The sequence below is a fragment of the Onychostruthus taczanowskii genome, unplaced genomic scaffold (assembly GCF_017590055.1).
Source record: "Onychostruthus taczanowskii isolate IOZ18803 unplaced genomic scaffold, ASM1759005v1 scaffold4, whole genome shotgun sequence".
NCBI classification, from domain to species: Eukaryota; Metazoa; Chordata; class Aves; order Passeriformes; family Passeridae; genus Onychostruthus; species Onychostruthus taczanowskii.
Window position 1 is genome coordinate 13,611,691 of NW_024501459.1, and position 23,418 is coordinate 13,635,108.

General features: G+C 44.4%; 1 protein-coding gene across 1 annotated transcript; it reads right to left on the reverse strand.

The window, feature by feature from the left end:
- Positions 1-17,230: 17,230 nt before the first annotated feature.
- HEY1 (hes related family bHLH transcription factor with YRPW motif 1) lies at positions 17,231-20,767 on the reverse strand. The gene is made up of 5 exons (XM_041412980.1): positions 20,409-20,767; positions 20,229-20,304; positions 20,073-20,156; positions 19,876-19,957; positions 17,231-19,082 (listed from the first exon to the last, which is right to left on the reverse strand). Exons 1-5 carry the CDS (start codon positions 20,624-20,626, stop codon positions 18,499-18,501), a joined length of 1,044 nt encoding a protein of 347 aa, XP_041268914.1. The 5' UTR covers positions 20,627-20,767; the 3' UTR covers positions 17,231-18,498.
- Positions 20,768-23,418: the final 2,651 nt, after the last annotated feature.

The window sequence follows — 23,418 nt, forward strand, 5'->3', positions numbered from 1 at the left end:
TGCTGGGTCACCACCAGTGGGATGAAGGAGGAAAATGGCAGGGAAAAAGTAAAATTCATGAGTTGACAGTTTTATAGGACAGGAATGGAAAGGCAGTAATAATAATAATAATAATAATAATAATAATAACAACAATAATTATGCTATACCAAAAAAGAGATGCACAATGCAATTGCTCATCACCCACTGACCAATGCCCAGACAGCTCCCAAATTACATACTGAGCATGTTGTCATAAGGCATGGAATATCCCTCTCAGCAGCTGGGGTCAGCTCATCCAGCTGTGTCCCCTCCCATCTCCTTGTGCCTCCCAGCCTTCTCGAAGTGGTGTGGTGTGAGAAGCTGAAAAGTCCTTGACTTAGAGTAAGCACTGCTCAGCAAGACATCAGTGTATTATCAACATTGTTCTCACCCTAAATCCAAAACACAGCATGGTACCAGCTCCTAGGAAGAAAATTCACTCTATCCCAGCTAAAACCAGGACAGCAGGGTCCCAGGGTATCCTGAGAGCTGCACTCTGAGCCCATCCAAGATGCTGTCCAGCACGGACACCACTGCAGGGCTGTGTGTCCTGTGCTTCCCAGCTCACAGCAGGTCATCAGCACTGGGCATTATCTGCTTGTCCTCTGGCCAGCTGTTGGCTCTGTATTGGAGCTGACTGTAGGAATGATGCTACTTCTGCATTTCACAGTGCACTTTTACCCTCATGTTTTACACAATAATCAGGTGCTTGGACTGTTTTTAAAAATGGGGTTTTTTTCCTATGAAAGGATTTGTGATGAGTTTTTGAAGGCACGCAGGCATCTCTGTTCTCTAGGGAGTGCACTTCCACAGCTTTGATACAGCTCATCAGCAAACCAAGCTGGAATTTACAACGTTGAAATTAGAGAGATTCTTCCTCATTGTTTCCCATTCATTTTGTGGTTATCCAAGGTATATAATTTCTCCACATCAAAGCTGAAGGCAAACTGGACATCTTCTTCCAGAGCTCTGGAACATGCAGAGTTTACTGTATTGACAGGATCTCCTTTGGCCTGTGCAAGATGCTGCTGTGCCTGGCAGACCCCAGGCAGGGCTGGGGAGTCCCACATCCCTGCCAGGCAGCCTGCTGTGGGGCACTGGGATCATTCCTGGGACACAGGGTGTTCACAGCAACTGGCCTCCTTGCCATCACAAGTTTAATGCTCCCAGAGGTACCAAGAGTTTACACAGAGTCCCTGCATTGCCCGAGGCACCTTGCAGCACACGTGTGGGGGTGTGCTCAGACAGCCCCACGCTCCTGGCCTGGGCTCAGAGCCTGCTGAACTCAGCCAGTTTGAAACCAGGATCTTCCCCAGCCAGGCTGGGAGCCCCAGGATGCTGGGAGCAAGCACTGGGCTGCTGAAACACAGCTACACAGGCTCCAGCTCACCCAGAGAGGCTGCTGCTTACTGCTGCAAGCATGAGCCCTGTCAGATTGTATGGAAAACCTGAATATTTCCTACGTTTTAATACTGAAAAAAAAAAAAAATCCTCTCTTCTTATTTGGACCAGTAAAATATAGGAACTGATTTTTCATCACCCAATTTTTCTCCTTTCTGAGAGAAATTAGATCTTTCTTCATTTAGAGGAGAAAAATTCCCTGCGCTGAAAGAGAGTTGCTCCTTTCTCATGTACTGTAGCACAAGGGGACCACTCTGCAGTAAGATACTGTTTTACCTGCAGTCTTCTATGGATTTTCCAGGCAATAAAAGAAAGGGAAGAGGTTTCTAAACTGAAGATAATTTCTTCCCAAGGATATAAAGGTGTAACCTGTATATCTCCTTTTCTTTCTATCACATTTCAATAGGCTTAAAGGCAGGACACAAGCAAGAAGTCAGCCAAGTTTATTCCAGTTTCCTGAAGAACTCTGTCTGCATTTTGGAGCTCAAGAGTCCTGTGCCCAGCACAGGATGATGTGCAGGTCTGAGGTGTAAGCAAAAATTAATGATTAAAACAGAAACACGCCATTTTCTAAGCAGAATCTTGATTTCTGCAGAAAGGGGTATTGCACTTTCTCTCCCAGCAGTGGAAATCAACCACAGATAGTTCAATATTGAATCCTGGCATGGCCATACCCATAAACTTAATCTTTCTTGGTTTGCCTAACATGGGAAAAATGATCTTTCTCCTTATTCTGCTCAGTGATTTATTCATTTTGGTGCTAACCATAATTTCTTCTCACTAGCCTTGTAGTAGAAGATATAGTTGGCTGAAACCACAGAAAAGCTTTTGCACAATACATATTATCTCACTCAGAAAAAGATTTAAATATAACTTTGCATCTTTGCATCACTATTAAGACTGTATTGTTCTCCAAATGACCACTATGTTCACAGTGGTCTTAAAAGCAAATAGAAATTAAATACAAAATTATCTCCATTACACTTAGGCGGACAAGAACTGGCTGAAAATAGAGGTGGAAGTAGATAGAGTTGTAGCTTTATTCAGCAACTGGTCTTAAAGAAAGACTATACATTTGAGATACTAAAATGCCTAGGGAAGTGTCAGAACAACTTCAGTTTTTCTCAGAATTAGGTAAGACACATGAGTGTTACCATCCTGATGGGTATTTCTGAGAAAAAGCCTAGAGATGATCATAAATAAAGCAAGAGGCTTTAAGAAGACAAAATCAAGTGGAAATGTGGGTGAAAATACAGATATTCATGGTAGTCATGGCATTGCATGGGGTAGCTGCTCACATCAACAGAGATAACCCTGTCAGTAACTGTAGATATTTTATTAAATTCAACTATGAGGAGTTTCCATAGGAAGGGTGCTGAAGAAATCATTATCTACATCTCTTCATAGGTGTTGGCTATGATATGCCCCTGAAATCGTACAATCTACAAAGCATCAACAACTCCATATGGAATCATAAATTATTTTCACATACTTATCAAAAGCCAGCCAGATGGGTAGGTGGTTCTGGTGAAAATGTCCTGCATTCAGGCAGCTGCAAATACTCAACCACCAGTAACAGATCTTAAACTGTCTCTGGAAAGTTGCTGGAAGCACAGACAATGTTCCTATAAATGTTATTAAATCCAAAGCCACTCAAAGCAGAAATTAAAGGTTCTCTAATTTTGCCTTCTCCCTCACAGTTCAGATGACTCACATGCTACCTGTCTTAGTTAAGTGGGTTTCTCTCATGACCCAGGTCCCCAGACCACTGCCCTGGGTACCCTTACAAGCTACTCATCCTCTGTGTATGGCACTGGGCTTCCTTTGGCACAGCACTCACATGAGAATGAGAGAATGGGAATCCATTACATTCTCGAGTGCTATTGAATATTTTGGGAAGGGCACTCCCCCCTTACTACAAACTGCTTTATATTTTCTGGCAAATGAGCTCTCAGAGGCCATGGTAGAGAAAAATACATAAAGGAGAAGGCAGAGAGTTTCTAAAGCATGTTTTAGCTTACCCCGTGTTATACATTATGTCCATCATGACATAAGGTATCACAAATGCTGGCAGAAGTGTTTCATGGCAAATGCAGGTCATTCTTTGGGATTTGGAAAAGGGAATAAAGTAACAAATAACAAGGTAACACATCATTTTTGGTGTTTGGACCTCATCAATTTATGTGCACTTCTTGAAGCAGTGCCCTGTGGAAACTTGTTTAAGTCACACACAAGGAATTGCACAGAATGCAGTACTTGTCAAAATGAAGTGTTCTACTTTGTGAAGAATTAACTTTGCCTCTCAAAACCAGCTGTGGATCTGCAAAATTACTTATGGATAAGTTTATTTCCCTCTCTTTCCCATTAATCACAATCTGATTTACTTAATTTACTTAAGCCAGGTCCTCTTTTATGGACTCTTAAAAGGAATGGATAACAGGGCAGACTTAGACCGGGCACTGGGAAGCATTTCTTTACCAAGAGGGTGGTCAGCCATTGAAACAGACTTCACAGGGAGGTGGTCAATGCTCCAAGCTTATCAGTGTATAAGAGGCATTTGGACAATGCCCTTAAAATCATGCCTTAATTTTTGGTGAGCCCTGAGTGATCAGGATAAGATGATCACTGTAGGTCCCTTCCAACTGAAATTGTCTATTCTATTTTATTCTGTGCCATGCCACTTAATTGTTTGGGCCATTCATGTTTTCATCCCTGAGAGAATATTGAATGAATTTTTGGTGATTAAACAATATCTTGTTTTTTCTTATTCTAAAGAAAAATGGATGGTGATATAACAGCCACTATAAATACATCCTCAAAGTAAAATTTTTTCAGTTATAAATTTATGTGTTTGTATTTTGATCACACTTTAAAAATCACAAAGTTTAAAATTAACTGTACACTTCATAAAAGAAAAAAAAAAATACCAAATAGCACTTAAGAGGTATGGCTGTTCATTTACATGGCTAATAAAGGATGGGATGTGAATATTCCCTTATACAAACAGAAATTTGTTCCACTGTGTTATTTAATGTTGAATCAGGCACTAAACAGGTCATTCAAAATCCCATAGTTGAAAAGTTGAGTCATTGCAAAAAGGAAACATTTAGACTCACTTGAGCAAATAAGAAAATTCACACACCATGACCTATATCCTCTCTTTTTTTAGCATAATTGTGCCTAAAATGGGAGGTACATTGTTGTTGATCTGTAATTGTGGCAATCATTCTTTCATTCATCACATGTATCCAAGCAGTACCTGTATCTGACTGCAAACAGAAACAGAAGCAGTACCAGCAAATTAAATACTGTCCTTGGCTGCCTAGGGGGGAAAAGAAGAAAACAGAAAAAGAGAAAAAGTGGTCTGGTTAAAAACTTGTGACTTCAGGTGTGGCTCAGCTCAGGAACTGCAGCTCTCCGCTCTCCATTCTGATATGGGTGAAATTTCTGAGTGGGCTGCTTTCCTTCTACTTTCCTGTTTGCCAGGAAAAGCACTCATGAGTTTATCAATCCTTGTTGTGCTACTAATGAAGCCGTCAGAATAGAAGGGTTGGTTCAAGGCATAAAAACAGTAGCAGACTCTACATTTCAACCAGGTACCCTAAGCAGTAGCATGTGTTAAGAGCACGCCCTCGTATCATGGATGCAGGCAACTGGGCTCATGTTGGCAGCAAAAAAAAAAAAAACTGCATGGAGTTTTTTTTTTGTACCTGCTTTACCATCACTCCCAGCCACAAACCAACCTATCCCCAAAGCAGGAAGGCAGGCCACAGCCCCGTGCATCCCAAGTAATTCACCCTTCACGTTTAATGCTAAACACAAAGTCAAGGACATGTTGTAGAAGTTGTAGTCAGGCATCTGTGAAGATAATTGCAAAGATTACCTCTATCTATCCCCAAAGAGGAGTTTCTTTACCAGCCCTTTTGGAGAAAGATGCAAACAATAGAATGCTTATGCTCACTTGTTTTAACTCTACACAGTCCCAGTGTTCCATCACCCAGAACATTTAAGGGAACCACAAGAAACTGCTAGGAGTAGGGGAGCTCAGTAGCGATCCCACATAATTAAAGATTATTTAAGATTCTGGCAGGATACTCCAAGCGAGCAAAGCACCATGTAGGAGCCAAATGAGAAAAGAATCTGGTTCATCACGGTATTGAAAGATGGCTGACCTTTGAGCAAATCCACTCATAGTTGTTATGTACCAGAGCAGGTCTGAAGTAAAGACAACAACAAATGATGCCTGGTGATGACAGCTAAAACCAGAGTCCTAAAACATCTATCTGCTGAGCAGAGCCAAGCAAAGCATCAGCTCGTGCCTCTGATCACAGGCCACCAAGAAAGAGCAGCAGCATTCCTTGGCACATTCCGTAGGCAGGCAACTTTCCATGGCTATTTTTGACAACCACCAGGTGGTGGCCAGCCAATACATTCTGCAGATGGGCAGATGATCACATCTTGTTGCCAAAAAGCTTTAAGTGATTTACTCCCTTAGAGAGGTCCACCGTATTTCTAAGCTCAGTCCCAAGCAGCAGCATTTCAGTACAGGGTGAGCTGAGAAAAAGTGTCCAGCAGGTGATTTGTCACTTAAGCTTACTTCTCAGAAGATAAGGCAGAGCTTGCAGTGTTCTTCCAACCAGCTCAGGGGAGCCCTGGAAGTTACCTGTACACCTGGAGGAGGATTGTGTCAAGCCCATGAAGGTGCCTTTGCCACGGGTGAAGTTTGTTTCTGAGCACAGACATGCTGCTGTGCAGTGCATCTCAGGCAAACAGTGAAAACATAAATCTGTCCAAATCTGGTGGGGGAGGGCTTTATGGAGAGCTGAAGCCCCTTTGAGTGGCATGCTTGTGCCAGGAGAAAATAAATTGTGTGAATCTTATGCCAACTGAGAGCATCCCTTTTTAGCATTTTCAAACACGATGTCACGTAAGAAGATGCCAGAGAAGGAGTCAGAAGACAAAAGAAACTGCAAGCCAGGGTCTCCAGTGGAAATGGCATTCATGTCAAATGACATAAGTGTCAAACATGAGTCACTGCTGCCATTTCTCCCTTCCCAGATGAGGGAAATGTATACTCTGTGGCCAAGGCAGAGCAGGACAGGATGATAGATATTAGGCAGTTTGGCTCTAGTGCAAATGAGCTGCTAGGGTTTAATAGAAGTGTCTCTCTATAATGCACACTACATTTCCCTAGCACCCAATGAAGGACTGGAACCTGTCTTACAGCCAGTGTGAGTTTACCAACATTTCAGTGGCAGAAAGCAGTACTCTTGGAAAGCTCTCCTGAACTGCTGCCCGCATTTGGTAGCTGTGGTGACTAATACAAAGCTGTTGTTTTAAAAACACCATTAGAACAAGAAAGCTACTTCATTTTCCTCCCTGATTGTAGGCCAAGTGCCAGCAGTGACTGACAGCTTGATCTGTCAGGCAAGAAAGACAGCTTGATCTGTCAAACAAGAAAAGTTTAGGTTGGGGGAATTATTATTTAGACATGAGAAAGGTGATGCACGTTTGAAATAGTGTACACATAAAGCATGTCTTTTCATTTCGAGAGCATGGTCTTACATAAAAGGGACTGCTTAAACTAAGAGCAAAGTGGGCCAAACCTCAGCCATTGCAGCACTGTGAGCAAAGCTTCAGCAGTTCACAAATGCCTGGAATCTGCCCTATTGTCTGCCTTTCCACCCCACTTTATTGTCTGTGAAGTTTGCCTTCGGTCTACCCAAGTTTAGTGTACTTCAATAGCTCAGTCAACAGAGGGAAGCAGATGGCAAACATTTCCTCCCAGAAAACTGGAGTTTCTTTCTGGCATCTTAGCGATATGAGAAGTATCACAGATGCAAATCCTCTGGCCAGCACCACTGTGCTTTGCCATCAGGTTTCCTCTCTTGTCAAGGCACCACTGACTCTTAAAAGTCAAAGTGACCTGGTTTGATTTTGGGACTAGCAGTGTACATGGTTTGAACATTATCTCACTTCTTCAATAATTTCTCCAGAAAGAAAAAATCCGTTGGGAAAAAAAACTGCTAACACTGATTGTTCCCTGCTCATCTGGACACCATAAAGGCATGCATGTCACATGGTTTGAACCTTATCTCACTTCTTCAATAATTTCTCAAAAAAAAAAAATCCGTTGGGAAAAAAACTGCTAACACTGATTGTTCCCTGCTCATCTGGACACCATAAAGGCATGCATGTTGCTAAGGTCAGGCTGTATCATCCCTTGCACGTGATGTGCAAGCTGGGTTATCTCCAAGAATACAGGAGGAAGTTCAGGGGCCGGGAGGGAAGATTTGCTGTAGTGCCTGAAAATGCTGCTGTTTTTTTAGGTGTGCTTGTCTGTGAGCCTGCGGAACTCTGACAGTTCAGTGTGCCCAGTGCTTTCCACTATTTTCTCATTTTTTAATAGCACGTAATTCAAACATATGAATAGTGACTATTTCACCAGAGCATAACCATAACCTGTCATCTGGAATAGGCATTTGCAGTAGTGAAATGCTTTTGCTCCATAGAGATACCAGTACAGCTCCAGAACAGAAAGATATTTTCTGACACTAGATTACTTACTGTAAGAGATATCTCAGTGTTCAGTGGCACTGAATTCATTATTTGTCCATTTTGACCACAGGTTCCAGAGAGAAACAGCAAACTCTGACTGCAACTGTGATCTCATCCCCCCTGAAGACAACCAGGTGAAACTTCTAATTATTACCCATGGTACCAAGTCTCTCCACAGGTTTTTTTGTTTGTTTTGATTTTTTAAAGAAATCTTCTTTCCCTTATGCTGCAAATGTTAGAACTGAGCCCTGACATAGTTGCTGGCCTCAGAGGGAGAAGAAGGAAAACCCAGGAGAATCAGCCCATTGCACCCCAACATGCAGAAAGCCACAGAGACGTCAGGGCACAATACATACTATAAAGTTCTTTGCTGGAACAAAAGCACCCTCATTGCACTCTCATTCTCTTTTAAATCAACAGAGTTGTAAAAGTTATTTCTATAGGCATCTATTTTCTCTCTCTCATAAAATTGTATGAAAGCGTTTCCCAAACAGCCCCGCGCTATTGTGCAGCCCACACCCCGCCCCAAATGGCGCTCCTTCGCTCCCATGGGCCCTGCCGCTGAATACTGCAATCACGCTGCTGCCTCACAGCCTTCCTCCTCTTGTGAAAGCCAGAGCATAAAGCAAAATTGTTCCAGAGACACTAATCTGTGTTTTCCGTACACTCCCTAAGAAGAGACACAACTGACCTATTTTCGTATGTCCTCCAGAAAAGGTTTCCTGCCCACTCTAAGAAGATTTCTTCTTTCACTCCTTACAAAGAATTGCAAAACAAGTCCTAACAAGTCCTAATTGCCTTTTTTTTCCTCTGACATCATCATGTGAAGACCCCTTGCCCAAGGTTAGAAGGGCTCCTTGTTCATTCCTTGAATACATCACTCCAAGTTAGAGATTGGCCATTTTAAGCAACCGAGCCATGTGCAGGCACAAATGCCTTGCTGAAGCATCTAGCTGTTTATTACTGCTGCACATTTGTCATTGTTCCTGGCATCAGACAGTGGAACTAGAGAGGCAACAGAGGGAAGCAAGCAATTAGTTAGGGGGGAAATAATCTGTGGCATTGTTTGTGCCCAGGGAAGACTGTAAGAGCACAGCTGTGTCTGCAGAAATTCAGGATGGATCTGGGGCACCTTGTGCAAAAGGAGTGATGTTTTATTGTCAGCTTCTCATCCAGGTAATTACATCCATTTCATGGACAGAGCCAATTTTAGTGAGAATAAAGGTTCAGTCTTATCTGATGGTGATCCTATCTCTTGTGTCCAAGCAACTGATGCATCACACAGGGTAGGAAAATGCCATGATATTTCTGGCAAGTGAGGAGGATAGAGGGGAATATCCCCTCCTTTCACACATGGGCCCCTTTTCTCAGCCCTCACCTTTTTCCACAGTCCCAACAAGTTTCTTTTCATGCCTTTAACTTCACTCAAAGCTGCACTCTAAATGCCAATTTCCACATCCTAGACATTTTTATTACTGCACATTTTCCACTGGGATCCCATCTGGAACCTCACCACATCCCTACCATGATCCAGTGGCACAATGGCAATCTGTGCCATCTCAGCAGAATCTTCAGCTGTGCGTGCCCCATGATCACACACAGCCCTCACAAATGGTTATTTTTCTCCCCTTAAACCGATTGTTATCTAGATCTGGTCCACATGAAGATCACCTATATGTGTCACCACTTATCCCTACCTGTTGAAGGGGTCTGAGTATCGAAGACCTTCAGCCCTACTGATAAACCATTCATGTGATGATTTGAGACATCATAAGCAAAGCCATGCCTTCATATAATTTATTTAAGACCTAGTACATTAAACACAAAAGACTGTTTTAGAAATACAGTGTTGAGGTTTGAAGTCAAACGCCAAAAAAACACATCTAAGGGAAGTATTAATTTTGCTTACAAAACCTGTTTCGTTCCAAACACTGGCTGGATTTCCTTTCTCCAGGGTGTAGTAAAGGGATCTGGTTGTTGCTGAAATAACTGAAATAGCTGAATGTGTTAGGAGTGGAAAATACAGTCTTAGAGTTAAGGGTAAAGTGGGAACTGGATTTTTTTTTGTTTGTTTGTTTTTTGTTTTTTTTGCTTCCATTTGCTTAAGTGCTGTAGGAGACTAGAAAAAGGCTTCCTAAATGTTCCTGATGCTGAAACTCTGACATGGGAAGTAACTCAGGCTGATGTGAAGAACTATTCACCTTGTGGGGCTTCCAGAAAATCAAGAGCAGCTGTGCTTTGAATTCAGAACTGCTACAGAAGTCCTGAAGAAAAAAATTAACCCAGTTTGAAACACCTATGCCAAGAAGCTCAACTATTTGATTTTCAACTCTCTGAATCCCGACTTCTTACCCAAAATATAGTGCTACACCTCCACTGTACACTGCAAATATCACCTAACTTTGGGGATAGGCAGATGCAGTAGTGGTGAGACTGAAAAAGCCCTGGGGATAGGGAGTTTATTAATAAAAAACTACTCCTTATAATTAGACTTCAACATAAAAGGGGTCTCAACTTTTTCCTGGTTCCCTACCCACTCGCCTGGACTATGCTTCATTCTGCAACTTCTGTGATCTTGGAGCAAAGTCAGGCTGGGTGCTGCATAGAAGCTCAGTGTACAAAATTATCTTCATGCTCTCTCCCTGTCCCACAGGATTAACAGCAGTGTTGCAATAGTACAAATGAGTGACGAGCAGACACTGTCGCCAAAAATTAAATCTGAGGTGGCACTAGCCCCTGGCAAAGTCTTCTCTAGCCTTTTTCAGTCAGTCAGACATAGTTGTTAAGGGAACATTTTTGGGGATGTGTCAAATGCAATCTCATAAAAATCTCCTTTCTGATGGGAGTTGTAGGTTATAAAAGTTAAAGCAATGCAGATAGCTGAGTTGAACAGGCTGTTTCCCAAGACTCTGGTATAAAAAGTATTACATTATAAAAAACTTGAATCACAGCTTTCTCAGCAACTGCTTAGTGCAGACTGGGTATCTATCTCATGAAAGGCAATGAAAATAGTATGGAGAGAAGACTGCAGTTCCTAGGAGAAGACCTGGCAATAAGATGTGGATTTTGAACCTTTTTTTCCCCCCATTAAAAAGTATACAACCAAAATGAAAGCTAAAGAATAATTTCATTATTTCTCCCTCTTTATTTAAAAAAACAAAAAAACAAAAAAACAAAAAAAAACATAAAGCCAGACCATCTTACTAGCACATTATGAGGATATTGATGCAGTTAAAAACAAACAAACAAAAAACCACAAGGGCTTTTCTACCCGGAAACCTGTTGTTTCACTCCTTCAGCTTTGCCCCTGGTGGCAGACCATGGGAATTCCCAGTCTTGGGCCCCTGTGGCTCTCAGCCAGCCCTGCCATTGAGGCTGTGCTTTCAGCCTGGGATGTTGCTGTGCTGCAGGGGCAGAAAATAACCCTTCAGTCTGCTTCCTGGCAGGATGAAGTCAGGTCTGAGGGGTCCTGCAAACCTCTGTCAGCACCATGAAGAAGCAGGGAGCCTTCTTACCTCCCAGGGAGGAGAGAAAAATTAGACAAACTTTGTCTAAACCAGCAACAACCCAAAGACTTCTAGAGTCCCATAACATATTTTGCTTTAGTTTCATTCATGGAGTATCTTACTCACTCAGGGCTCTCACAGCTGAAGGCTGGCTGAGGAGAGTACGTGGGTTTTCAACTGTCTCCTTTGAAGCAGGCACAGATTTAACAGGTGAGGGAATGACAACCACTTAACTTTACACCTGCAATCACACTTCTTGGTGTGGTTGGTTAATCTGGTGCCCCAAATCCCAGAACATAATTGTAGCCACGTGGTAGTTCAGCCCCTGGCTTCATGTGGGAACAGCACCTGCCCCCTGGTTTATGGGGTGGGAAAGGTCTGTGCAGCTGGAACTGAAGCACAGAGCGCCAGATCTCGGAGGTCTCTTGGAAGGGTTTGTCTTCAAAAGAGCTTCTCTTTCTTCTTGCATGGCATTTACAGCACAACACCGACTAATGCACCTTCCCTGCCCACACCAACCTGGTGGATATTTGGGGTTGGCCCACAGGTATGTGCACCATTAGCATCTTTATCTATTCCAATCCTTAACAGGGTCAAGTTTAATCATTCTTATTCCTGCTGCTATTTTGGGGAAGAAAAAGAGCCATTCTGTCATTGCATGCTCCAGAAAACATGAAAGTCTCTAAGGAGCCCAGGCTTCCTGTTACCAATGCCTTAAACTTTGCCCCACCTTTGGGAAGCACAGGCAGCTAGTGGAAGAATGTCATCCACTCTAACAATTGATTTTCTTATGCACAATAACGTCAGACCTTTTAAATAAAAGGCTGACCTGTCTCCTTCTAAAATAATTCATCTGTTTTATGGAGTGTTGTTCTGATTATATACAATTCCCACAAGAAGGGAAGTACCTTTAAAATAAGGACTATTCAGTACTAGTACAGGATTTCCTCTTGTTGTTGATAATTTCCTCCTAACAGAAGACGCAATGAATCCCAGAGAAATTCAAAGGGGCAATCTACAGACAGCAAGGCATCTACATCATACAGGGAACATTGTTCAATCACATTGATGTTTTCCTGATGAAGTAAAAAACAGATAAACCTGCTGTGCGGCATATAAGAGTTCCTACAGCACACACCTCAGTTCCCTTTGCTACATTTTAATCACTATCCAATCCCACAAACTTTCACATAGCCATCCCCGAACAGCAACAAATGACATTTCTTCTCTTTTCTTCTTTTGCTATTGAAATCCAGCCTCTGAAAAGGCCTCTGCTGTTAAAGAAGGCGGGCTTGGTGACAATGAGAGGATTACCCAGTCGTTATCAGCACTATCTACAGCAGATATATAACATGAAAGAAATTCTGTGTTCTCTCTACCAGATGTCCCTTGACTCAGAAAGAGGCACCATGCTCACCTGCACTAGAAGGGCTCATTTCCCACTCCTGGTGAGAGCACACACCTGCCCTACACATGTAATTGTGAAGGAGACCTCATAGATGGCTAACCCATGCTGAGAAGCACCATATCAAAACCCAGGAGCTAAGTGGCAGCACTAACAGCTAGGTGGTAACTACTGATGAAGGCTGAGTGGCTTGTGGAAGAGGCTGCCAGTCACTAGATGCTCTTACCAGTTATTCTGATGTCCCAAATCCTCTGTCAACTTGGGTCAAGCCCCATCTCTTGCTTTAATTCCCTGAGCTCCTTACACTTACTTGACTGGATTGTACAAATGCAATCAGTAAACCACGTTGTGATGCACTCTTACAGCCACTGATGTCCATCCAGCCCTGGTTTCTCCTAGCCAGTGGGATGACCCATCAAATTCAATGAAGACATTCACATGAATTGTTTCAGCACCTTATTGGTTTTAAATAACATGCCTCACTGTTTGTATGGTGCTCATACTGAGAAAAATTATGAATACTGTGTACTACCTTCCCCTCTATAAATTCTCTACATACTGACATGCAGCTTATTTTTTCATCTGATGTCAGGTATTTCCGTATCTTTGCCACAGGCAATGCAAACAATGCATCTTTTCATTCATCTGTTCACAGCTTCAATTTTCCTCTGGTCCTACAGATCAGCCTTCCTTCCTCCTCCTGCCATTCTCTTGCAGAGCTGCTTCACCAGCTTTCCTACTCTCAACATCCTTTTGTCTGTGAAAGCAGAGCAAAACAGAGAAATGCACGTACCTGTTTAACCTGTTACCAATGTTTGTGCCTAGACTTTACAGCTTACCTTGGAGAAGCCACCTGGAAAGATCCAAGAAGTCTCTTCAGTACAGGGAAAAGCATGGTCTGCAACATCCTCCCTGTGCTGAGGCTGCCCCAATGTGCAGGACTGGTTCCAGCTATTCCTCCCCTTCCTTGCCAGAAGGTTTCACCTGAAATGAGCAGCCTTGTAAAAGACTCTGAAAAGGTCCAAACAACGTAATGTGGTTAGGGGGTCTACAAGCAGGGCAGATTGCCCCCCACTGCTCAGCTGTCCTGAGCACTTAGATAAGCCCCTCCTGCATTATACAGCTGTGTTGCACGATTTGTTGAGATAAAAAATAAAAAACAGCTGGAAGGGAACCTATGTCTAAGAACTTTGCTGGGAAGGCTTGGGCAGACTGCACACTGCACAGGTCAGAGCAAGGCAGTTTGGTCCACTCCTTCAAGCTGCATGAATAATCAGCAGAATTTGCTAGACAAAAAATTTCACAGGACTAGGTGGAATAAGAGAGAACAACATAAAATACTCAAGCACTTCCTTAATAAAAGCCTTCACTAAATGAACATTTCAGACTCCCAAAAGACACCTTCGAGGATCTGTATCTTACAAGGCACTGGCATTTCAACATTTATGACTGCAGACGCTACTATATTGCAAGCATGAGTCAGTGCCCACATCTCCTGGCTCCAGAAGAAAGGGACTGTTCTAATTTTTATTTATAAGCTGGGCAAGAGGAGAGAGAGTAATTCGGTTACAGGCAAAGCACACACAGACCCTGCAAGGTCAGGTAGGCTGGTTAACAGATGAACATATTCGTGCCTTAGTGTACTGAGTCACAAATACCACAACCCATCTCTGCATCCTTTCATGTAAGGCCTCAGAAAAGGGCTTTGTACATAATTTTTGTTGCCTTCCAGCACAAAGCCCATGGCCTCTGCATTATTCACTAGAGAATTCCAGCGCCATGTAGAGCGTGTTGCAATCCAAACTGGGAGTTTCTGGCAATAAACATTTGCGAGTATGCACACAATATAAAACAGGAAGAAGGATTTCAGTTTATCTGTGTTCACTTGGGCTTATTTGTTGCTTGGGAAAAAAAAAAAAAAAAAAAAAAAAAAGCCTGGCAGACTTCCCACCACTATGCAATAGTCTAGGAAGGCTCCTGTCACCTGGGGACTCACATGCTGATGTGTGAGTGAAGAGAGCAATAGGCAGGATTCATGGGGTTTTCAGCAGGATCCTAATAAACTCTGTCATGCTACTAGTGTTAAGACAGCAGCGCTGAACAGAAAGTGTCTTAAGAACTACTGACAGATTCTTTCCAAAAGCTAAAAAATGTCACTTTCATCAGCTATTCCTTTACGCCAAAGCACAGAATGGATTTCCAGAGGTTTGTACCTGGTTTTGTGCAGCATTTACCAGTCTTTTAAATTTATTCTGCACTCCAAGCCATCTTCCTTAATAAATGAAGTACCACATCATCTTACATCCTACACAAAGCTTTAACCGAGGATTTCCAGATGGACACATTTCATCCAAAGCAACTGAAGATCGTTGTGGGGTCATAGGATCAAGACATATGCATTTCCTTTCTTTTCCAGCATCCCTCTGGTTAAGCTTGTGCTCCTGAATTGCTCTTTTGCAATAGGGTAAACAAGTAAATGTTTTGGACTCTGGAGATATCTATTGCCTAGAGAACCAAGCTGATTTTGCCTTTCTCAGTTTCTCTTTAGAAACCTAGCATCCTGCAGGAAAGAAAAAAAAATAGCAGAATGTCTCAGAATTGTAGTTTTTAAGAAATAAGAGTACTTATCATTCATATAGAAAATTTCCAACTACAACTACCTCTTGAGGAAAGGAGACCAAACACTGCCATACCTGTTTCACTGCTGGCAAAACAGATGTACATTAAGTGATTACTAAGACAGATTTACAAAGTTGGCAGTAGCCCTGGACTTACAATCCTGATATTTCAGCTTCTGAGCCATGCATTTCCCATTTGAATTACTAGTTTTTGTGAGTTACTAGACTTCCTTCATTTCTTTCTATGATAACAATAAGTAGATTTTTGAATCCCTAAAATTGAATGTAGAATTATGGCAAAAGTTGAATTAGTACTTTTCATTAATACCTTTGTCATTGGTAATAGAAAGAGAAGACAGTGGATATAGAGACAAACACCAGCAGCGAAACTTTTATTGCAGTCTGCTTCTGAAGTCCATTCAAGGGTAGGACAGTGGGACAAAAATAATTATAGGGGTCTTTCTACACAAAAGAGCCAGCTATTTAGAGGGAGGCAAAGTCATTTGAATGTCAATGAAATAACCATTAAAAGGCTGAGAAGCATTGCCATTTATTAAAAGATCTAAAGAATAGTTGCATGCACTATAGCAATCTTCTAGGTAGGAGTTGTTAATTTGCTATAAAAACCTGTTAGGGACAGGGCAGAGCGTAATTAAACAGGAGACAATACACACTGTGAAAGGAAACTGGATTTGGAATTTTACAGCCTCTTATTTCAGGTTTCTACATGAAATACTATGCTCTATAATCTCTCCTTAATAACACCTATGTATTTCTAGCTCCCACAGTGTTTTGCATTTCATTTCTAGCAGTGGTCCCTTACAGCCGCAGAAGGAAGGTAAAACAAGGTTACGCACTTGAATGCTCTCCCGCTCCTTCCAGCCTCACAGCAATCCTTCTTCCGAGAAAGTCTCTCATCAATGCCACTCCTTAATTGGCCTGAGAGCCCCTCTTTAAACAAAGCTCTCGTCTCCCACAGGGCCGAATTCTTTCTGCTATTCTGGCAGAGCTAAATCCAGACAAGGATGTGCCATTTACCAAAACAAGTGCACTATAAATTCAAATGTGCGGGAAAGAAGTAAAGTACTTCCAGAAGTTCTGCAGGAACAGATTTGCAGGTAGGACAGACTGCATCAGGAGAAAACCTATCTGCCTGTAATCTTGCCAGGATTTTACTTCAAGCAAAGGAGTTAGACACTGATGGTACCACTCAAACAAATACAGGATCAGTCAGAGACCTGGGGTAGATTCTGCACTAATGAACTGAATGTGATCTGAACCTCATTCTAACGTACAAAATTTCATTCCAGAGCTACAGGACAGATAAGTTCATGAGTTAGACAGAAAAGGTCTTCATATCTGTAAAGATTATCACTTCTTAATGTTAATACAAGTCACTAAGAATATATTCAAGTGCAGTGCAGCTTTAACCTCTTCTTTAGCACAAACCCTGCTATCTTCACTACCTGCCCACGCACTGCCAGGCACATAAAAGTGATGTGCAAAAGAAATCCTACATTTTCCTTCCCTTGACTGTTACTCCAAGGCACTCCAAGGTTCTTCACGTACTCAGCTAGTAAAGCTACACATGCCGTAATATCTGAGAAAAGAGCAAATACAAATGCCCACAGCAGGACTAAGTAGCAATCATTCGACATCTCTTGTGACACCCACAGGCATAGAATTCTTCACTGATATATATCAGACAAGCATGTCATTTTAAATACTTTGTTCTTTCTCCTTTATTTAGCCACAACACAGATACAAGAGCAGGCAAACCCCTTCCAGTGGAACTCACTCAATAAACCTGTTCAGATTAAGATTCTCACAAAATCAAGCAAAATATATGTATGTGCACACACTCTCAGGCACACAAGAACACAGCAGAACCCTTAAAAAAATGAGGAGTGGCACTGAACTGCACCTAAAACGCAATAGAAACATCACTTAGGATGCATCTGTTAAGCAACAAGGCTGTGTAGTGAACAGGTTCCCATTGTACCATTCCACTGGCTATTGAAATACCAGCATCAACTGTTTCAGCTGAAAATTTGAAGCTGACAGAGAAGAGTCCGACCTCAGATACCCAAGAATTCAGGCTAGCAGAACAATTACTCCACTGGAACTCAAAGCAGGATCTGGCCCTATGGAATGAAGATGCATGTGACCAGGTCCAGCTGGGAGATTACTGCAGGTGACAACTTTAATACCCATAACTGCCCCAGCAGCTAAACCCACCACCCATACAGCATGCACTTTGACTTTTGCACCCTCCCCACTCATACTGCTCCTTTTGATGGAAGAAATAGGGTAGTGGTTCTAAGAAGTGAGTAAGTATCTACTAGGGACTAGAATAAGATTGCCAAATGTACCAAATGGCTTCAGAAGAAAGAGGAATTGGGCTCTTAGATAAAGCTGGTCAAGCAGGTGCATATGATTTGTCAACGCTTTGCTCAGAAATATAAGACTCAAATATAGTTTACAAAAGAGTAACTCTTTATAGAACATCTCAGTGTCAAAATACTAACAAAAACACAGCTTGTAAATGCTGAGAAGAATGGTCTTGGAAAAATTAGTAACAAAACTAGACCATCGCTAACAATAATAGGTGGTATCTCTTCATAAAAAGCCAGTCTGATGTACTCAGGAAAAATGAAACATTTGAAACAAACTGTTTACAAAAGTGACTTAAATGCTCAGCAGAGATCTAACACAAGTGTTAACAAACCACTATTGTAATTTTATTTTTGGACAACATCAGCAACTACCAAAAAAAAAAAAAAAAACCACAAAAAAACAAAACAACAACCCTGTTAATACAAAAATGTAGAAAACAAAAAGAAAAATCCAACGAGACAGTTTTTAGACAAACTCAGTTAAGGTGAAGCTGTACCTTTGTCCCAGTTACTAAGAACCTCAACTTTAAGAGTGGCATAACCCAGCTCAGCTAGGTTTATAGGCTTTCCCACCCTCGCTAAAGAGTCAGTTCTTAGAAGGCGCCAATCTCAGTCCCCCACGGTCTGTAGGGTTTGCTGAGCGTTGCTGACTGCGTTGGTGTAGATGGGCTCAGCATGTTGGGGGACAGCAGATGAAAGGAGCCAAACGAGAAGGGGAACGCAGACAAAGATGCCATGGAGGAGAGAAGAGGAGGAGACAGTTTGGTAGTAGATGTGACCACAGGGAGCACTGGTCCGACGCTGCCATTTGGGGGCACTCTGAGTGAGGAAGTCTCAGCATGTGGGGCAGCAATTCTGGTCTGGTGATGTGGTTCTGTGGAAGATGCTGTAGTACTGGTATTACCATGCCCACTTTGAGCCAGCAGCAACGGGTGAGGTATGTGAGGGTGATGTCCAAAGGCACTGCCCCAAGGAATGTGTCCAATGCCAGTGTGAGCACTACTCGCTGCTTCCCGTTGAGAGGCGTAGTTGTTGAGATGAGACACGAGTCGAACTCTCAGAGGATCAGAGGCATCCAGACCCTCTATGATGCTCAGGTATCGAGCAACTTCAGCCAGGCACTCTCGAAACCCTAGACTCCGGTAGTCCATAGCCAAAGCGTGAGCATCGAAATAACCTAAGAGAAAAGAACAGAGAATGAAGTCTTAAGATGTTGTTTTCTAGTCATTGTCTTCAAGTAGCCTCCCCACTCCACCCTCCCCTATAAGCATATTTCACTTGGATGTGGTTAGTATTCCCAACCATAGACTAACTGCCAAGCTCCTTTTTTTTTTTTTCCTTTTTTGTTTAACAAGCTTTTCTTTTATATCTGTGCTGTGATGCTGCAAGTCCCAAGACCAGTCACAAACTGCCATTTTTAAACTGGAATTGCCCACTGACACCGGAGAAAAGTATTTCTGTTCCTTCCATTTGTCTCCCTTGTGCAAGTTAAACCACAGCACACTGAAACTCATTAGAAACACAAGTCCTAACTTATCAGTTAAGCAGGCAAAGTACTTTTTTCTTAAAAGGGCATTTCAGTGTTTTTGCTAAATCTTTTCACCACTTATTTCATCCTGCATTTTTCCTAGTTTTGTTCTGAAATTTCAGAAAATTAGAGAAACAAGCATTAGACATAAATAATAACTGCTTTCCAAGCTGCCAAAAGCTGATTCACTACGCAGTGCTGACACACTGCTAGAGAGACGTAATCACTCTCCTCTAGAACAACTCTCCTCAGAGCTAGCACTGCAAAACCTTTCAGTGATAGTGATGCCACAAATCTTGTGAAGTAGCGAAAGTCCCTAATTCCTGGTGAAACATAAGAGAGCTAGCGTTCACTTTCTGCAGGCATTGCCAGTGCTCGGGAATGCGCTGCTCCCACGGCAGCCTCCCTGCAGGGCTCCTGACTGTCACGCACAAAACTTTACCTTTCCCTCCTGCTGTATGCAGCATTTTCAGGTGATCGACAGTCATCTGCAGAATCTCTGCTTTTTCCAGCTTGGCTGATCCCTGGGAGAGAAGGGAAGGCACGGAACGTTTTAGGCAGGACCAGAGCCGCTGCCGGGGGGTGACGCTCCCTGCCGGGAAGGGATGGGGGGCACGGCGGAGGGTCGCTGGGCGCTACCTGCTTCTCAAAGGCGCTGGGCACCAGCCTCCGCAGCTCGGACAGGCTGTTGTTGATGCGGTCGCGGCGGCGCTTCTCGATGATCTAGGGCAGAGAGCGGGGGTCAGCGGGGCCGGGCCGGGCTGCGGGAGCCGCGGCCGGCCGGCGAGCACTCACCCCTCGGCGCCTCTTCCTGGCCAAGATCTGCGAGGTGGTGGAGGGAGACATGGAGCCCGCGGCCGAGCTCAGGTTCCTGCGGGGAGCAGCGGGACACCGGTCACCGCGGGGGATCGGGGTGCCGGGGCTCCGCGGGGCGGAGGGGAGGAAGGGGCCGCGGCGCAGCCCGCCTGAGCTCACCCGTTCTCGTCTGCGCTCTCCTTCTCCACCTCGACGGCCTCATCCAGCTCCTCGCTGTCCGACGAGCTGTACTCGGGGTGCGCCCGCTTCATGGCACCGACGGCGGGGACGGGGGCGGCGGGGCGCGGGCGGCCGTCGGGGAGGCGGCGGGCGGCGGGGCGCGGGAGGAGCGCGCCCAGAGCGCGCCCCGCGCCTCGCGCGGCGCCCGTCTCTCCCATGGAGTTCCCACGCCTGGCGGGAGGGCAGGAGGCAGCGGGCAGAGGCAGGGAGGGACGGAGGAGGCAGGGACGGACGGACGGACGGATGGATGGATGGATGGGTGGATGGATAGATGGATGGATGGAGAAAGGGAGGGAGGGATGCGCAGGCGGCGGGCACGGACACAGCCCAGCAGAGCACGCCCGCCGCCGCCCGCCGCCCAGCACCGCCACGCGCGGCCCCCGCCCGCCCCCATTGGCCGCCGCCGCCGCCGCCCCAGCCAATCGCCGCCAGCCGCTGCCGGGGCCACGCCCCCGCCGCGGGGGAGGTGCGGCCGTGGGAACCCGGCGGGGGCCCGGCGGGGGGAGGGATGGATGGATGGATGGATGGATGGATGGATGGATGGATGGATGGATGGATAGGGATGGATGGATGGATGGATGGATGGATGGATGGATGGATGGATAGGGATGGATGGATGGATGGATGGATGGATGGATAGGGATGGATGGATGGATGGATGGATGGACGGACAGTGTTGGGCAGGGGTGGGAATGGGCACGTCCCCAGCTGGGGAGCCGGTGTGGGTGCTGTGGGTGTTGTGCAGACGGCAGCCTCGGTGCTCCTGCCAGTCCTTCTGCCCCCCTCTCCTGCTGGGGTCCCCCAGCTGCCCGAGCCCAGCAGAATCATTGCACCCTGCAGAGGCTGATGAACCTTCTGAGGGCTTCCCTAAGGCAACAAGGGCCTGGGAGAGCTGAGTGAGTGCAATCACAGAATAAATGAGGTTAGACTAGACCTCTGGTCTAGTAGACAATGGCTAGTGACACACTAAGTGGCACACTAAGTGCCACATCCACTCTTTTCCTAAACACCTCCAGTTACGGTGACTCCACCACCTCCCTGGCAGCCCATTCCAGGTATCACCTTTGCTGTGAAGAAATACCTCCTAATGTCCAACCTGAACTTCACCTGGCACAGCTTAAGACTATGTGGTAATATCTTGTCACTGGTTGCCTGGGAGGAGAGGCTGATCCCCACCTGGCTACAAGCTCCTTTCAGGGAGTTCTAGAGTGTGATAAGCTCACTCTGATCCTCTTTTCTAGGCTAAAAGAAGGAAAAGCCAGGGCAAGAGTAGCTTACCCTCCTTAAGGAAAGAAAAGAAAAAACAAGAAAAAGAAGAAGAAGAAGAAAAGAAAAGAAAAGAAAAGAAAAGAAAAGAAAAGAAAAGGTGAAAATGCTGGCTAAAGCCTGAAAGCTGAGGAGGCTTAAACTTAGGGTTTTTCAGTTTTTTGGCAATGCAAGGGAAATCAAGGCATCCCTCTTTCCTGTACCCTTCCAAACTACAAATCTGCCAGCCACATCCTTTTCTTGTTTACTCCCCCCAACATGTATTGTGGCTGTGAGCAGAAGCAGGAACAGCTTTTAAGAAGCTGAAAGCACGTGGCCTTTGCTGGCAAGGAGGGAGGAATGACAGGAAAGGTCAGCACTGGATACAGGATGTGTGGAGGTCTGGCTGGCACGCTTACTGTGAGTACATGCTGCCTTGCACTCAGCAGGGCCCTCAGCCTGAATGCTGTATTCCCCAACAAGTCCTCTTCATTCTGCCAGCTTTCTCAGGCTGAGGTACAGGCAAAATAGGACAGGTGAAATGAGGGTGTACTCTTTGAGGTGGTTTCATAATAATTATATTTTCATTTACATGGAGCCTTTCAACTCAGGCTCCCTTCTAAGCTGATTCTTCCATGTTTCACAATTGGAGGGACTGGAGGATAACCAAGATGAGCATCATGTGAGAGCAAAGACTCGATGAACCCAGATTTTCGCATTCTAAAGCCACAGAATAAGTACCTTCAGCCTCCCATTGGTTTAGGTTACCAGCACAGGGTTGCCTCAGATTTAATGGAGTTGCCCATATTTTTGCAAAGCATCTCAAGCAGGAGGGAAATGGAAGCAGGGACCAAGCTAAAAGTAGTAAAAGACCTGCAATTACGAAGATAGAAACAGTCCTGCAGCCACCTGTAAGCAGCTAACAGAAGATGACATAAATCTTCTATTCCCACATTATTTTTATCCTTTCTGCAGTGCTTTAATTAAGTCTGTGTCAGCACTTCTATTACATCCACCTTCCCAGCCTCTACTATTCTTGTTTTAAAACTTGTCTGCCTGCATCACTTGCTTTTACAGGTCAGTGAAAGGTACAGTGACATTTATGTCTTTCTGGCCTGCAGACTACACATCTGAGTTCTCCCATCCAGGCACATATATATCTTCTCCTACTGTGGGGAAAACAAACATGGTAGAAGAAGATCCTTGGGATTAAGCATCGATTGCTTGGTAGCAGAGGTGTGGCCACCCAGGTTCCCAGCAGCTGGATCCTGGAGCTGCCCCCATCTTTAGCTCTGTGAACCACTGGGGCCAGGCAGCCTCCAAAGAAGCTTTCTGAGCTTCTGTAGACACTGACTTCTGCACATGATTTACAAGAATGGGCAGGTAGAGTGTAGCTGTGCCTCAACACAGTGTGAGCAATTGTAGTTGGCTATCAGCAGCTGTGGGAAGATAGGAAACGTTTGCCTGTGTGTGGTTTCAATCTTCCCATCCAGCACTAGGAGGAGCAGACAGCAAAACCAGCTTTAAATTGCTCTTGTTCTTTTCTGGTGCTGGGCATGGATCCATAGCGTTGGTCTAATTGTTAACCATAGCCCAAAGGGAAATTTTATTAGCCCAAAATTACCAACACACCAAGACAGCGCTGTCATACATCTCTCTCACCAGAACAGCAAACAGGGGAGCAGCCCATTGTTCACCAAAGCCC

What these genes read in the sequence shown, in the direction of transcription:
- HEY1 (XM_041412980.1), bottom strand. Translation starts at nt 20,626, where the DNA reads ATGGGAGAGACGGGCGCCGCGCGAGGCGCGGGGCGCGCTCTGGGCGCG. An exon ending in GAGAGCGCAGACGAGAACGG is followed by an intron (nt 20,305 to 20,408) that starts GTGAGCTCAGGC and finishes TGCTCCCCGCAG; the next exon opens with GAACCTGAGCTCGGCCGCGG. An exon ending in CCAGGAAGAGGCGCCGAGGG is followed by an intron (nt 20,157 to 20,228) that starts GTGAGTGCTCGC and finishes TCTCTGCCCTAG; the next exon opens with ATCATCGAGAAGCGCCGCCG.